Genomic DNA, 17,154 nt, shown 5'->3' on the forward strand with positions numbered 1-17,154 from the left:
TCTCTTCCTTCCTCTCTCTAAAATACATACATACATACATACATACATACATACATACATGGAATTAGGACATCCACATAGAATATTAATTATTTGGCCATAAAAAGGAATGAAGTACTGATATACCTGCTACAACAGGGATGAAGCTTGAAAAAGTGATGCTAGGTGGGAAAAAAAAAAGCCAGATACAAAAGGTGATGTATTATAAAATTCTATTTATATAAGATAACCAGAATAGGTAAATGCTAGAGATAGAAAAGTGGTTACCAAAGGCCGGGAGAAGAGAATGGGGAACATGTTCCCATGGGAATGAGAGCCATTCCTGTAAAGGTTATCGGTTCCCTTTATGCCATGATGAAAACGTCTTGGATCTAAACACAGGTGATTATACAATATTGTGAATGCACTAAATCCCTCTGAATTGTCCACTTTAAAATGGTTAATTTTATGTTATGTAAATTTCACCTCAATAAAAACATTTTTAAACACTTTGCTTGTTGAAGAAAAATCCAACCATAAAAGTATAAATAAGCCCTGGCTAGTGGCTCAGTGAATAAGGCATCAGCCTGGCATATGAATGTCCAGGTTCAAGTCCCAGTCAGGCACACTGGAGAAGAGATCATCTGCTTCTCTCCCCCTCCCTCTTATCTTTCTCTCCCTCTTGTCCTCCTATAGCCAATGGCTTGATTGGTTTGAGCGTGGCCCCAGGCACTGAGGATAGCATGGTTGGTCCCAGTGCATCAGCCTCAGGTGCTAAAAATAGCTCAGTACTCCAGCATTGGCCTAAGACAGGGCTACCGGTAGATTCTGGTTGGGGTGCATGCAGGAATCTATCTCACTATCTCCCCTGCTCTCACCTAAAAAAAAAAATGTGTAAGTAAAATATTTCAATTTCTACTCCCAATTGCTCTCCTCTCCATATGCCATCCCATCCTACATATATACTTCCCATTAACTGTTTAATATGTAACTGTTCATTCACACTTTTTAAAGTTTTAGAACATACAAAGAGATATATGTGTTTCTATGTCTCCCAAATGTTTACTAAACACTTTATCTGCCCAGGCAACCTTAGGGTGATGGGAATACAGTAGCAAATGAGACAGACTAAGGGAATTAATTTCCTAGTAGGAGGAGGTTGTTAGTAAACATGGGAATGAATAAGAACTTCAGATCATGACAAATGCTGTGGAGAATCAAACTGAGGGTAAGAGGGCAGAGGGTGATGTGGGTTGGTGGAGGGCCAGAGTGCCTAGGAGAGGCCTCTGAGCTGAGGACACAGCACCTGAGCTGAGTGATATAGCAAGGAGCTAGAGAGGTGAGGTTTCAGGAAAAGAACATACCAGGGAGAAGAAAAAGCTAGATGCTTTTATTTATTTTATTTTGTTTTATTATTTTAAAAGAACATTCTTTTAGTTGATTGACTTTAGAAAGACAGAGAGAAGAAGGGGGGGGGACGTCAATTTGTTGTCCCACTTACTTATGCGTGCATCGGTTGATTCTTGTACGTGTCCTGACTGGGGAGGAAACCAGCAACCTTGGCATTTGGGGAGGACACTCTAACCAACTGTGGCCTTTATTTATTTTATTTTAATCTTTTTGTAAGGAATGGCATCCCAGCCCGCCGCTGCTGCGGCCATAGTCATAGTCTGTCATCCCCACCAGCTGGCCTACCTGGGCCCTCGCCATGTTCCCCGTTTGCACCAGCACATGCAGCTGCCACCACCCCTGATACTTTTTTTTTTCTGAAGTTGGAAACGGGGAGGCAGTCAGACAGACTCCCGCATGCACTCGACCGAGATCCACCCAGCATGCCCACCTAAGGGCAAAGCTCTGCCCATCTGGGGTGTTGCTCTGTTGCAACCAGAGCCATTCTAGCACCTGAGGCAGAGGCCACAGAGCCATCCTCAGCGCCCGGGCTAACTTTGCTCCAATGGAGCCTTGGCTGCAGGAGGAGAAGAGAGAGACAGAGAGGAAGGAGAGGGGGAGGGGTGGAGAAGCAGATGGGCCCTTCTCCTTGTGTGCCCTGGCCAGGAATCAAACCCGGGACTCCTGCACACCAGGCCGACGCTCTACCACTGAGCCAACCGGCCAAGGCTACCCCTGATACTTTTAAAGAAACAGAATTGTATTAGATACACTGATCCACTATAGAGTCTACACATATTAGACATCTTGCTTTTCTCCTACTTTAATTTACCATATACTAAAAATGTATGTCTATGTTGGCAACTAATCTGTTTTACTTTTTTTTTTAATTTTTAATTTAATTTTATTTATTCATTTTAAGAGAGGAGAGAGAAAGAGAGAGAGAGAGGGGAGAGAGAGAGGGAGAGAGAGAAGGGGGGAGGAGCTGGAAGCATCAACTCCCATATGTGCCTTGACCAGGGAAGCCCAGGGTTTAGAACGGGCGACCTCAGCATTCCAAGTCGACGCTTTATCCACTGCGCCACCACAGGTCAGGCTAATCTGTTTTACTTTTTGATAGCTGCATATTATTCCATAATATTGACATACTATCACTTATTTAACCATCTCTCACGTTGATGAACATTTAGGTTTTTTCCAGTTTGGATCTATTGCAAAAATACTATAAAGTACAGCTTTTCACATGGGCTCATATTTCTGTAGAAAACATTTCCAAGAATAGGAGGGCTACCTCAGCGTGTATTTACATTTTCACCCAATAAAACCCCAGGACAGTCATGAGTTTTCCTATCAGCCTCATGGTCAGAAGCATAAAGAATAAACTCTTAGATTGAAAAAACAAAACACAGTGCTGTGTAGTTAACGAAAAGCGGCAGACACTAAGACCCCGATTCAGTGTAAAGGCAGAATTACTAAGTGAGGATAAGAAGATAGCAGAGAAAAGCCAGCTAGTGGAGGATGGAAATTACCTGTTGTGAAATAGCTCAGACCTTGAACTGAGCATAGCTTTGTGAAGTACAGCGGTTGTTAAGCTCACCCTGTGTGTGCATCACAAAGTATAGTGTTATAGCCTGACCTGTGGTGGCGCAGTGGATAAAGCGTCGACCTGGAAATCACCGGTTCGAAACCCTGGGCTTGCCTGCTCAAGGTACATATGGGAGTTGATGCTTCCAGCTCCTCCCCCCTTCTCTCTCTCTCTGTCTCTCTCTCTCCCTCGCTCTCTCTCCTCTCTAAAAATGAATAAATAAAATTTAAAAAAAATTTAAAAAAAAAAGTATACTGTTATATCTTTCGAAAAACTCTCAAAGTTGATAGATAGCCTTGTGTCTCAACAGCCGTAAAGGGTGGGAGGCGGGGGGGGGGGCAGTATCATCCCAAACTTCCTATTGATTCATGCGTTTGATTCATTAAACATTTCTTAAACGTGCTTTCAATGCCAGAAATTCTAATGGGCATTGGGAATATAAAGAAGATGAAGAAAAGACCCTGACCTCAAGTTGCTCAGTTTTAGCTCAACAGTAATTATCAAGAGCTTCTCATTCTCCGGTTGGAGCAGTGCCTTAACTCTGGCTGGTCAAGGCTTTTGAAAACCAATGGAGTGGATTCTTCCCTGAATATACATAATTATCCTATTCAGGAATATGGAAGTTAATGACATCAACTGCTTTTCTACACTGCAGTCTTAGCACTTTGTGTCTTTGTCCCTAGGAAAAGCACCAAGCACAAAGAAACTCTAATTTAATTAGATGTGAAGAATTGACCCATCAGTGTACTCATCCAGTGCCCTATGGGTGACACACATCTTAAAGTATGGCATCCAATGACAAAGTGGTGGGGAAACAGTGTGGTTTTCTATTTGAGTCAGTTGATTGTGTTGATGATTTCTGAGAAATAGGTTGATTGGGGAGTGCAAATCTTGAGTGAGAAGGCATTTTATTTCACACACATTGTATTTTCTTCTTGTGAATATAAGATGAAAATATTTATCTCATTCAACAGCAATGTAGGTCTCCTAAGTAAGTTTTCTATGATTCTGAGGTCAATCACTTAATACCAACTTTAAAGTGGGACACTCTTAAGAAAGGTTCAATTGGGTTTTCAGAGAACTATAACAGGCTGTAACCAGAACTTTGTATAAATCAGAGGAATACATAATTTTGGGGGAAAATGTCCAAAAAATTTCAGGGAGCAAAGATCACAGGCCTGTCAAGAAACTTAAAGCCAGTCTTGTTATAATGGAGGTCTTCATATTCTATGCCTAGAATTTCTATAATTTCCCAAATATTATGTGTCAAAAAAAGCATACATAAAATTTGCTAGTTTAATATTAAACACCATTTTAAACCACTTTAGTGTAGAATTTATTTTTTTTTATTTATTTTACAGAGACAGAGAGAGTCAGAGAGAGGGATAGATAGGGCCAGAGAGACAGGAATGGAGAGAGATGAGAAGCATCAATCATCAGTTCTTTTTTGCGACGCCTTAGTTGTTAATTGATTGCTTTCTCATATGTGCCTTGACCATGGGCCTTCAGCAGACCAAGTAACCCCTTGCTCAAGCCAGCAACCTTGGGTCTAAGCTGGTGAGCTTTGCTCAAACCAGATGAGCCCGCGCTCAAGCTGGTGACCTCGGGGTCTTGAACCTGGGTCCTCTGCTTCCCAGTCAGATGCTCTATCCACTGCGCCACTGTCTGGTCAGGCTGTAGGACTTATTTTATTTTATTTTATTTTATTATTTTATTTATTTATTTATTTTAATTTATTCATTTTTAGAGGGAGAGAGAAAGGAGAGAGAGAGGGAGAGAGAGGAGAGAGAGACAGAGAGAGAGAAGGGGGGAGGAGCTGGAAGCATCAACTCCCATATGTACCTTGACCAGGCAAGCCCAGGGTTTCGAACCGGCAACCTCAGCATTTCCAGGTCGATGCTTTATCCACTGTGCCACCACAGGTCAGGCTGTAGGACTTCTTTTAAAAGGTAACTGACAGTTCGTTTTTGACCTGTCTCATTAGGTTAAATTCTCTTTATTATTATTATTTTTTTTTTTTTTTTTTTTGAGAGAGAGAGAGAGGGAGGGAGACAGACAGACAGGAAAGGAGAGAAATGAGAAGCATCAACTTGTAGTTGCGGCACTTTAGTTGTTCACTGATTGCTTTCTCATATGTGCCTTTACCAGGGGGCTCCAGCTGAGCCAGTGACCCCTTGCTCAAGCCAGCAACCTTGGGCTTCAAACCAGTGACCATGGGGTTATGTCTATGACCCCATACTCAAGCTGGCGACCTTGGGGTTGCGAATGTGGGTCCTCAGCGTCCCAGATCCATGCACCACTGCCTGAGCAAGTGAGTTCTCTTTTATTTATTATTTTTTTATTTTTCTTAAGTGAGAAGCAGGTGGGCAGAGAGACAGACTTCTACATGCGCCCTGACCAGAATCCACCTGGCAAGCCCCCTGTGGGGCGATGCTCTGCCCATCTGGAGCAGTTGCTCCATTGCTCAGCAACCGAGCTATTTTACCACCTTAGGTGAGCCCATGGAGCCATCCTCAGCACCGGGGCCAACTTGCTCAGACAGAACCATCGCTATGGGAGGAGAGAGAGAGAGAGAGAAAGCGAAGGGAGAGGGGCAGGGGTGGAGAAGCAAATGGTCACTTCTCTTGTGTGCCCTGACCAGGAATCAAACCTGGGACTTCCACACACCAGGCCTATGCTCTACCACTGAGTGGTATCTGCCAGGATCCTCTTTTATTTTTAAACTATATGTTTAAAATTTAAATTCTAATCTAGATCTAGATTTTGGAACTTAACATAAGGTTGTTAAGAAATACCTAGTCTCAAGTCCTGGTGGGATAGCTTATTTGGTTAGAGCCTCATCCCCAGCCTCAATCCCTTGTCAAGGCACATACAAGAATTAACCAATGACAGCATCACGAAGGAGTGGAACAACAAATAAGGTTTCTTTCTCTCTCTCTCTCTCAAACAAAACAAAACAAAACAAAAAATAGTCTCTGTGTGTCCATACCTTTATTCTTTTTTTTTTTTTTTCAGAGACAGAGAGAGAGTCAGAGAGAGGGATAGACAGGGACAGACAGACAGGAAAGGAGAGATGAGAAGCATCAATCATTAGTTTTTCCTTGCGCATTGCAACACCCCAGTTGTTCATTGATTGCTTCCCACATGTGCCCTGACCGCGGGCCTTCAGCAGACCGAGTAACCCCTTGCTCCAGCCAGCGACCTTGGGTTCAAGCTGGTGAGCTTTGCTCAAACCAGATGAGCCCGCGCTCAAGGTGGCGACCTCGGGGTCTCGAACCTGGGTCATCCCCATGGCAATCTGATGCTCTGTCCACTGCGCCACCGCCTGGTCAGGCCATACCTTTATTCTTTAAGTAAGTACGTTTTGTCTAGACTCCTTGCAGAAAAATATAAACAATATGTTTTTCTCCGCTTGTACCCCACGTGGGTGAACTACAGAAAAACTTAACGAGTCCTCCTATATTTCACTTCATACAATTGGGTTGAAATATTTCTTTTGCTTTTTTTCTTTTCACGTTTGCCTAAATGTTACCTGTCAGTGGGAAACGCAGTCAGTAAGTAGTAAGGAAATAAATTTGAGCGAATCAGGCCATTCAGAAGAAAACCACATCACCTACTGGTACATAAGAAGCTGGACTCATCAAAATAACCCTATTAGTTGCGTACGGCTGGATACAGCAAGGATATGGCAATCCCATGTTCCCATGTTTAATTTGCAAAGCCCTTGCTGGGAAGGAGGGGATGGAAAAGTTTGGGTGAGGATTGAAATGACTAGTCAAACAGTGAGTCATTGAAAGTTTCCAGTTAATAATACCCTCTGCCAGGGCAGAGCCTGGGCCCGAGTGCTTTATGAGCCACATCGCAGTTTAAATTGTAATGTCTCACGGTTTTACTGCCTTTCCACCAAATGAATACTGTACATAAAACGAAAGACACTCGGCGTCGGCTTTGAAATGTAGGACAAAACCTGGCGGGGGTTGGGGAAAAGGAACGTGGAAAGAGAACAAGTAGGGAGACACTGAGGAAGAGAACGCTGGTGAAAGGAGAAAAAAACATTTTCAGGAGCTGAGAACTTTTCCCACGTTAGAACTGCTGTCCGTTTTCCCGCATCCGGTGCCTACCAGAACGAGTGGACCACCCTCGCGGGCTGAAGGACTCAAAGTCCACGACCCGAGCCCAGTTGCCCCATGGCTTGCCCCTGTACCACCCTGCCCCCACTCCGTGACAGGTGGGGCCGCCAAGCGGCCACCAGGTCACCGCCTCCTCGCGCTGCCTGCCGGGAGCCCGAACCGCTTCCGGTTGCTCCGGGCTCCGGAACTTCGACTCCCGTCGGCCCCCGGGAAAACCGCAGCGGGTCGCGCGGACGCTGCCGGAACTCGTAGTTCCGTCTTCTGCCGCGCTTCATAGCCGGATACGGGGACGCACAGGACCGAGAACTACCAAGGTGAAGGTACGGGTGGCGGCCAGGGGTCAACCCGCGCCAGGCGTGGGGTTGGCTCTGAGGCGGTCGGAGGTGATTGGGGTTGGGTGGGAGGAGATCTGCTCGCACACACGAGGAGGGTTGAGCCGCCGCTGCCGCCGTCGCCTTCGTCGCGAGTGCCGAGTCGGGACTGGAGCTGAGCTGCTGCCGCGACGACGCCGGGGACTGTGTCGTTAGCCTCGGCCCTCTGCCTCGCCGCTTCCTGGGGTCAGCGCGGCCTGCTCCTTCTCGGCCGGTCGCCCCCCGCCTCCATTTCCCGCCCTCTCTTCACCACACACACGGCCCCCCCGATCATGGATCCGGGCAGTGGCGGCGGCGGAGGCGGAGGCGGCGGCGGCGGCGGAGGGAGTAGCAGCGGCAGCAGCAGCAGCGATTCGGCTCCCGACTGCTGGGACCAGGCGGACATGGAAGCCCCCGGGCCGGGCCCTTTGGCGGCGTCGGCGGAGGCCCAGCGTGAACATCTCAGTGCGGCCTTTAGCAGACAACTCAACGTCAACGCCAAACCCTTCGTGCCCAACGTCCACGCCGCCGAGTTCGTGCCGTCCTTCCTGCGGGGCTCGGCCCAGCCGCCGCCACCCCCAGCTGGCGCCTCCGCCAACAACCACGCAGCCGGCAGCGGCGCGGGAGGCCCCTCGGGTAAAGGGTCGGGACTCCGGGGAGCTCCTAGGCACGGGGGGAAGCCGGGCTGCGAGGGCGGGAGCAGCGGCCTGGGCCCACCTGGGGTGGGGTCGGAGGTGACACGCGTCTCGCAGTGCCGGGGACCCTGGGGCCCGGCGGCACGTGGGGCGCTGACAGCGGCGTCGGGCGCCGGCAGTCCTGGGTGGGGCGGCCCCGGGCCGGGGAGTCGGCCTGCGCCGGGGGGCCGCGGCGGAGGGCCAGGCGGGGCCCGCCCCTCCCCGGGCTCCGCCGTTACCCACCTGAGGTGGGGACCGTATGGGACGGAGAGGGTGCGGTGGTGGGTCAGCAGCACCGGGCCTCGAAGTGAGGACAGATGGAGTCAGGGGGTCTGTTGAGTGGGCGTTGAGAGGTCCGAGGAGTTGGGGAGGACGAGTGCTCGCGTTTTCCGTTTTCCTGAGGCCTAGGAGAGAGACCGTCTTTTGCTGTAATTTCTATTACTGAAACTGTAATTACGTGTTAAATATCTATGGCCCGGAACCGGCCTGAAGGAATCCCAAGATGCATTGCAATCTTGTGATCCGGCAGAAACTGTTGGCTGTTAATACGAAGATCTTTTTCACCAATAGCCTTTGTACGCTTGTAAAGTTCACAAAATGTCAGAAAGTTGAGTATCTCACTTCCTATGGGTAGGAAACTGCATTAACTGCGTGGCCTTTTTCTTACGTGAGACTTGGACTTGCCTCCGTCAGTGACAGGTTTAGAATTTTCAGTGCGTCAAAATCGTTTACCTTATTCAGGTTGTTTGGTGTAACTCACTTTCTCTATGTTGATGTGTCAGTAATTAGTCTGTTCAGACACTTGAGCGTTTATTATAACTTAGTAGTCATGTGCCGTTCTGATCATAGGTAGTAGACAAACTTTCAGTGGTTTCAAGTTCAGTTGGGTCTTTAAAGATCTTCCTATGTTTAGGGACTGCTTCAGTGATAACATGCTTTCAGCGATGATTTTGTAGGACTATCAAAGGCGTGAACTTACATATTATGCCTGTTTAAAAGGTGCTTCTTTTAGGAACTGTCGGTAAGGGCTGAATGTCCTTGCGTTTGAGCCAGGGTATGGAATTGGATCATAGCCTATCCAAGCAATATGTGAGAGCAGATTGTTGATTTCTCTTTAAAGTTCTATATTGTAGCATAGAATTATAATAGATAAGTAGACACCATGAAAGTGCTCTAGGAGTTTCATTTCTTCAGAAACTTTTGTTACAGTTTTCTATCTAGAGGCAAAGAGGTACTTGGGAGAAATACTTTTGTGAGTATGTTCACATGTGAGCACACAGTTTGGGTTTGGTTGTTTTATTGACTTTTACTGGTGTGGGTGGTTGATGTTTTCCCCTTTGAACAAGGAGCTTAGTAGTTTCTTTCCCCATTGATTTGAGAGAGGGGAAGATGAAGGGAGAAAGGGGGTAAGGTATATATAGAGAAGTATCAACTCCTCTCTTAGCTGTTCTCTTTAGGTGTGTATGTATTAACTGCTTCTCCAAGGGTCCCCTGGCTAGGGGTTAAACCCATGACCTCTGGAGCACCAGGTCGATGCTTTATTCACTGAGCCACAAGGCTAGGGCCAAGAAACTTAGCTTTTATTTCTTTGCTTAGGTCAAGCCAATTTGGCTACCTAAACTAGTTCACTTACCAGCTCCTAAAAGTGCCTGTTTCCAACACCTTATCATTCAGATCCCTTTTCTTCAAACTTTTTTTTTTTTTTTTTTGGTCCTCCCTCCTTTGGAGCCACCAGCACCACTCTAGCTAGACCTTTTCTGGCCAATTTCTACCCATCAGCCATCAAGGGGTAGCCCTCAGTCATCGAGGGACAGCCATCCTTAGAACAGTGGTCTGGAATAGTGGTCATTGTTGAGTGATTGGCATTACCTCTTACCCAGGAGAATTTTTTCTCTTCCTGATATTTGCAGTTTTAATCCTTTTCTCCGTGACCTGCTGGAAGTTAGAGATGTAAAAGTGTATAGGGAAGTAGTTGTAAAAAAAAGTCCCTACATATGGTCAGCTTTTTCTTTTTTTATACTAGACCTGTTTTAGTGTTACAGACTTTACCATATGCTTCTACAAAACGTCAGTCAATGTTAAAAACAACTGTCCTTTGTAGGGATATCTATTTGAAAAGAATGGATTTTCTAAATGGAGGTCCTGAGTTATGTGTAACTGTTGGATTGTATATTCCAGGCCATTCAGGTCCATAAAATACCAAAAGCAGAAAACTATACCGGGGGGGGGGGGGGGGGGGATAGAAATAGCACTTAGATTGAAAATTTTAAGGGAGGAACCATGAAGTCTTCCATTTTTCTTTTAAAGAGGCAGACAGACACAGGAAGGGAGGGGTGATGAAAAGCATCAACTCCTAGGTGCAGCACTGAAGTTGTTCATTGGTTGCTTTCTCATATGTGGCTTGATTGGAGGAGCACTCTAGCTGAGCCAGTGACCCTTGCTCAAGCCAGCAACCTTTGGGCTCAAGCCAGTGACCTTGGGGTCATGTCTATGATCCCATGCTCAAGCCAATGACCCCATGTTCAAGCTGATGAGCCTGTGCTCTAGCCAGCATCCTTGGGGTTTTGAACCTAGGTTCCCAGTGTCCCAGGTTGACGCTCTATCCACTACACTACCACCTGGTCAGGGTGCAGTTTTTAAAAAATAAATATATATATTTATTTTAAAGTATGGCATATATATTTAGTTAGGAAATAGGCAGTAGGGCTAACATGTTTCTTGTTGTTAAGCCATAGCTGAATTTTTCTTTTCTTTTGTGAGAGGTGAGGAGGTAGAGACAGACATCTGCATGCACCCCAACCAGGATTTGCCCAGCAAGTCCCTACCAGCTGATGTTCTGCCTGGCTCACTGCGGCTCCATTGCTCAGTGTGGGACCTATTTTAGTGCCTGAGGCCCAGGCTATGGAGCCATCCCCAGTGCCCAGGGCCAACTGTGCTCGAATGAACCATTCAGAGACTTTCAAGCCATGGCTGTGGGAGGGGAAGAGAGGGGAGAGAGAGGGTGGAGGATATGAAGAAGCAGATGGTTGTTTCTCATGTGTGCCCTGACCAGGAATCAACCCGGGACGTCCACACGCTGGCGCCGACACTATCGCTGAGCCAACTTGCCAGGGCCAGCCATAGCTGAATTTTGTATTGTGTATGTTTCTAAACTAGATACCAGGAGAGCTCTTGAAGAAATCTTGAGATAGAACACTATAATGAGCGATTTTTAAAATATGTCTGTCTAGGATGAATATGTCATTTTTCCTGAAAACAGGCTAGTTTTCTCTTTTTGAAAATCTTACAGGGGTGCCTCGAGCAGTCAATAGAGGAAGATGCTTTTCTACGAAGTGTCACTCACCTTCACTGGAAGGTTGCTGAGTGTGGCTGTTTCCAGCCATCCCAATTTGAGATTCAGTGTTGACCTAGGATCTCATTGAAAATTTAGTGTAGGGTTCCAAAGACATGATTAAGTAGAGCCCATTTAGGTGTAATTCATTTTAGTTCAGTTCTCTACAGATCCAAGTAAATTGGCTTAGTGATGCTCTTTAGAGATTCTAAAATGAGGGAAAATATAGAATGCAATGGTTATATGTACTACAGCAAACATTTTCTCTGGTAGAATGTACTTTTTTTAAAAAAACTTATTACATTAGAAGAACTAATTCTTTTTTTTTTTTTAAGATTTTTTTCATTAGAGAGAGAGAGAGAGAGAGAGAGAGAGAAGGGGGGAGGAGCAGGAAGCATCAACTCCCATATGTGCCTTGACCAGGCAAGCCCAAGGTTTTGAACCGGCGACCTCAGCATTTCCAGGTTGACGCTTTATCCACTGCGCCACCACAGGTCAGGCTAGAATGTACTTATTTTAAGTTAAAGTTTGTACCTAGTTCAGTCTCTTTAGTAAATGAGAAACAAGTTTAGCAATGTTATTCAGGGTTACTTGATGTCTTAGTCCATTTGGGCTGCCATAACAAAACATTACAGCTGATAAATAGAAATTTATTGCTTACAGTTCTGGAGTCTGGAAGTTCAAGATCAGGATGCCAACCTTGTTGGGCGAGGGCCCTCTTCTAAATATTAGACTGTTGACTTTTTGTGTCCTCATATGGCAGAAGGGGCAAGGGAGCTCTCTGCTGCTCTTTTCGTAAAGACACTGATCCCATTCATAAGGGCTCCACTCTCATGATCTGGGGCCCTCCGAAGGCCCAACCTAATACCATTACTTCAGGCTTCAGGATTTTAAACTTAAAAATTTAAGGGGTGGTGCATAAATATTCAAACCCTAACATTTGGAATTTAGAGCAGCTCGCGCTTCTAAAGTACTGCTGTAGTTCTCCTTCCACCTTCAACACCTCTCAACACTTTGCCATTACAAATAAATACAGAAGCCTTGACCAGCTGGCTCACTGGTATGTCCCCTGCAGGCATCACTTGCCCTCCATTGTCCGGGCTCCATCTTCAATAAGGGCACATCGGAGAAGCACCCAGTTGAGTGCACCACTAAGTGGAACAACTTCTTTCCCTCTCTCTCCTCCTCTCTTTCTCACTCCTCTCTCCCCCTCCTCCTCTCCCCCCTCCTCTGCCCCTCCCTCCCTCACTCTCAACAAATAAATAAAAATTTAGAATTCTTTAAAAAATAGTAAAACCAGTTTTCAGAGGAGGATTTGTCTTCAAAATGTAGCACATTGTATTGTGGAATTTGAATTTTAAAGAGAAATGTTTGTTTTACAGTGTTTGGTTTTTACTGAATGTGGGAGGGATTTTTTTTTTAATGGGGAGCAAGGGAAGCATCAGCTTATTCCACTTAGTTCCATTTAGTTTTGCGCTCACTAATTAATTCTTGTTCGTGCGCTGACTGGGGATCAAACCCATGACCTGAGTGCACCAGGGATGGCGCTTTACTCACTGAACCTCCTGGCCAAGGCCTCTTTTCCTTTTATTTTTTAATGATTGAGATATGTAGCATGAAATTCACCTTTTTATTTATTTATTTATTTTTTACAGGGACAGACAGACAGGAACGGAGAGAGATGAAAGCAACAATTATCAGTTTTTCGTTGCGAGACCTTAGTTGTTCATTGATTGCTTTCTCATATGTGCCTTGACCGCGGGCCTTCAGCAGACTGAGTGACCCCTTGCTCAGCCAGTGACCTTGGGTCCAAGCTGGTGAGCTTTTGCTCAAACCAGGTGAACCCATGCTCAAGCTGGTGACCTCAGGGTCTCGAACCTGGGTCCTCTGCATCCCAGTCCAACGCTCTATCCACTGCGCCACCGCCTGGTCAGGCGAAATTTGTCTTTTTAAAATGTATTGTTCAACCTGACCTGTGGTGGCGCAGTGGATCAAGCGTCGACATGGAATGCTGAGGTCGCGGGTTCAAAACCCTAGGCTTGCCCGGTCAAGGCACATATGGAAGTTAATTGCTTCCTGTTCCTCCCCCCTTCTCTCTCCCTCTCTCTCTCTCTCTCTCTTTCTGTCTCCTCTAAAATGAATGAATAATTAAAATATAAAATATATTCAGTGATTTTTAAATTTTTTAAAGACTTTATTTATTTTTAGAAAGGAGAGAGCTTGACCAGGTGGTGGCGCAGTGGATAAAGCGTCGGACTGGGACGCGGAGGACCCAGGTTCAAGGCCCCGAGGTCACCAGCTTGAGCGCAGACTCATCTGGTTTGTGTAAAGCCAGACTGGGGATCAAACCCATGACCTGAGTGCACCAGGGATGGCACTTTACTCACTGAGCCTCCTGGCCAAGGCCTCTTTTCCTTTTATTTTTTAATGATTGAGATATGTAGCATGAAATTCACCTTTTTATTTATTTATTTTTTTTTTTACAGGGACAGAGAGAGAGAGGGATAGACAGGGACAGACAGACAGGAACGGAGAGAGATGAAAGCAACAATTATCAGTTTTTCGTTGCGAGACCTTAGTTGTTCATTGATTGCTTTCTCATATGTGCCTTGACCGCGGGCCTTCAGCAGACCTTGGACCCAAGGTCACTGGCTTGAGCAAGGGGTCACTTGGTCTGCTGTAGCCCCCCTGGTCTAGGCATATGTGAGAAAGCAATCAATGAACAACTAAGGTGCCACAATGAAGAATTGTTGCTTTTCATCTCTCTCCCTTCCTGTCTCTCTGTCTTTCCCTATCTGTCCCTCTCTCTGAATCTGTCTCTGTCACCAAAAAGAAAAGAAGAGAGAGAGAGGGGAGGGGGAGCAGGAACCATCAACTACCATTTGTGCTTTGACCCAGGGTTTCGAACCAGTGTTCCAGGTTGATGCTTTATCCACTGTGCCACCACAGGCTAGGCATCAGTGGGTTTTACAAAGTTATGCAAAAATCATTACTTAGTGAGTATCTTTTAATCACTGAATAGTCTCAAAGGTGACATTTTGGGGGCCCCAGAGTAGAGTCAAAGTGGTAATGCTTGTTTCCTCCATCGCACTCTTTTCTTTTGAGAGAGGCAGGGAGAGAGAACAGGAACAGCAAGCTGCTCCTGTATGTGCCCTGCTGGGATCGAACCCGCAACCTTGTCATTTCAGACAACGCTCTTCACAGTTTATTACTACATATTACACATTACCTGTTGACTGATTGGTAAGTTTAGATAAAGTTCTTGGCTTTAATTTTGTTTCCTTTTTCCTCCAAGAGTGAAATGCTTGCAATAATTCTAACATAAAAGATTTTTCAGGCTTTTGTGGGGCAGAAAATGTAATGGAGCGCTCACAGGACATTAAGGAAAGGTATTGTTCCTGGAGTGTTGTGTTTTTTTCTTTGTTTTGTTTTTTGGTCCTATCTTGACTTACTGATTATTAGATTATTGGATTTGGCTCTTGTTTCATGATTTGACATGCTTTTATGACTTGAGCCGAAGGATTTAGGGAACTAATACTTTGCTGTGTTGAGCAATTTAAACTTAGAAATTTTGATTGGGAATAAAATGTTTTTGGAGCAGGTTTTGTTTGCTGCAGTGGGTACATAGCTTTTTGTGTTCCTTTGTCCTTTATTTTTCACCTTTTGTGGAATCATACTGCATGAAAAAGCTGCAATTAAAATTTATCAGGGCAAGTTAGGGAAATATTGTAGAGGACAGATTTTAAGCCTTGTTTTGCTTGCTTTTGTTTACTGGGGAGGAAATTTTTTATTGTTAAATAGTATTGTCTTTCTGGTTGAAAAGAAAGGAAAAAAGATTTGATAATCTTTGGGGCTGAGTTAGCAGTATTAGAATGGAAAATTTTCAGATGTGAATTTCTGGTTTTGCTCAGATATATGTATAGCAATTAACTGCCTACAGAATGCAGGTTGCTGTTCTAGGCACTTGAAATGATACCACCAAGATGAATAAAAAGAGATCAGATATACTGTACTGTAATGGAAGACACAGCATGGTAAGAGGACCACACAAAGGGTGTAGAGGGCTGTCAAAACTGAGAAGAGGAATTGTTCACAGGTTCCCTAATGTAAATGATTTCAATCTTGTCACCCTAATCAGAAAGCTAAAGATCTATTTTCTAAGTGTCTGAATACCTTAAGTTTTTTAAGTTTGCTAGGAATTTGCTGAAGTTGAGTATCAGATATCTTTTTACACTGCTTGTCTCTTTCAGTTGAACAGCAGTGCATTTAGTTACTGTGATTCTGACTAGTATTAACTGTGGGGCATGTTTATTTGTCTCAGAAATTTGGGAAGCAAAAATTTGTTCACAAGTTGAAGGGTTTGTTTTTGTTTTTGTTTTTAGAGAGAGAGTCAGAGAGAGGGATAGATAGGGACAGACAGACAGGAACGGTTCGTTGCGACACCTTAGTTTAGGCGTCCCCAAACTGTGCCCCGCAGGCTGCATGCGGCCCCCTGAGGCCATTTATCTGCCCCCCCCCTGCACTTCCGGAAGGGGCACCTCTTTCATTGATGGTCAGTGAGAGGAGCACTGTATGTGGCGGCCCTCCAATGGTCTGAGGGACAGTGAACTGGCCCCCTGTGTAAAAAGTTTGGGGACCCCTGCTTAGTTGTTCATTGATTGCTTTCTCATATGTGCCTTTGACCGGGGGCCTTCAGCAGACCGAGTAACCCCTTGCTCAAGCTAGCGACCTTGGGTTCAAGCTGGTGAGCTTTTGCTCAAACCAGATGAGCCCGCGCTCAAGCTGGCGACCTTGGGGTCTCTAACCTGGGTCCTCTACATCCCAGTCTGACGCTCTATTCACTGCGCCACCTCCTGGTCAGGCTGTCCTTGTTTTCAATAGATGTTAAACAAAGTGTGTTGGGCTATAAATGGGTTTTTGGTTGTTGTTATATATGTCTTTGTTCTAAGGAAATTTAGTTTATTTTAATACTCCAAGCTGAATAAGTTTCCCATCTTAATTCTACTTTCTAGGTGAGAAAAACACTTTGTAAGGATTTTTTGAGCATCTTTCACTAACCTAGCCTGAAAGTAGTAACACCAAATTCCTAACCAGCTTATTTTATGTCACCTCACTTGGAACAAACAGAAAGTGTATACCTTAGAATGTCACTGGGGCAATTTTTTGGTTGACACTTTCTGTAGAGTTTGAGTAGGTTACCAGACTATTAAGACGTCTTTGTTTCTCTCCTTTGGGTAGTTGATTTTGGTTGCAAATGAGTGTTTTTCTGTTACCTTTGTACCTTATTGGGGTTCTCTGAAATGGTTTTGGTTTATGTATTTTTTTTTTTTCTTTCATTTTTCTGAAGCTGGAAACGGGGAGAGACAGTCAGACAGACTCCCGCATGCGCCCGACCGGGATCCACCCGGCACGCCCCCACCAGGGGGCGACGCTCTGCCCACCAGGGGGCGATGCTCTGCCCATCCTGGGCGTCGCCATGTTGCGACCAGAGCCACTCTAGCGCCTGAGGCAGAGGCCACAGAGCCATCCCCAGCGCCCGGGCTATTTTTGCTCCAATGGAGCCTTGGCTGCGGGAGGGGAAGAGAGAGACAGAGAGGAAAGCGCGGCGGAGGGGTGGAGAAGCAAATGGGCGCTTCTCCTGTGTGCCCTGGCCGGGAATCGAACCCGGGTCCTCCGCACGCTAGGTTGACGCTCTACCGCTGAGCCAACCGGCCAG

The 17,154-nt window shown here is 45.6% G+C and overlaps 1 protein-coding gene across 3 annotated transcripts in view; it reads left to right on the forward strand.

Annotated features, from left to right (window-relative positions):
- The first annotated feature begins 7,384 nt into the window (after positions 1-7,384).
- The window catches only part of GSPT1 (G1 to S phase transition 1), a 38,290-nt gene continuing 28,520 nt past the window's right edge, over positions 7,385-17,154 (forward strand). Inside the window, exon 1 of one of the 3 annotated variants that reach the window (XM_066382605.1) lies at positions 7,385-7,403. Coding sequence is in view for 2 of the 3 variants with exons in the window: in XM_066382604.1 (XP_066238701.1) it covers positions 7,727-8,069 (343 nt within the window). In the remaining variant the exon portion in view is untranslated. Of the gene's footprint in view, positions 7,404-7,431; positions 8,070-17,154 lie in introns of those variants that run through there. The other 2 variants (XM_066382604.1, XM_066382603.1) reach the window with 2 other exon arrangements.

Source organism: Saccopteryx leptura, chromosome 4 (genome assembly GCF_036850995.1).
Source record: "Saccopteryx leptura isolate mSacLep1 chromosome 4, mSacLep1_pri_phased_curated, whole genome shotgun sequence".
In the NCBI taxonomy this organism is placed as follows: domain Eukaryota; kingdom Metazoa; phylum Chordata; class Mammalia; order Chiroptera; family Emballonuridae; genus Saccopteryx; species Saccopteryx leptura.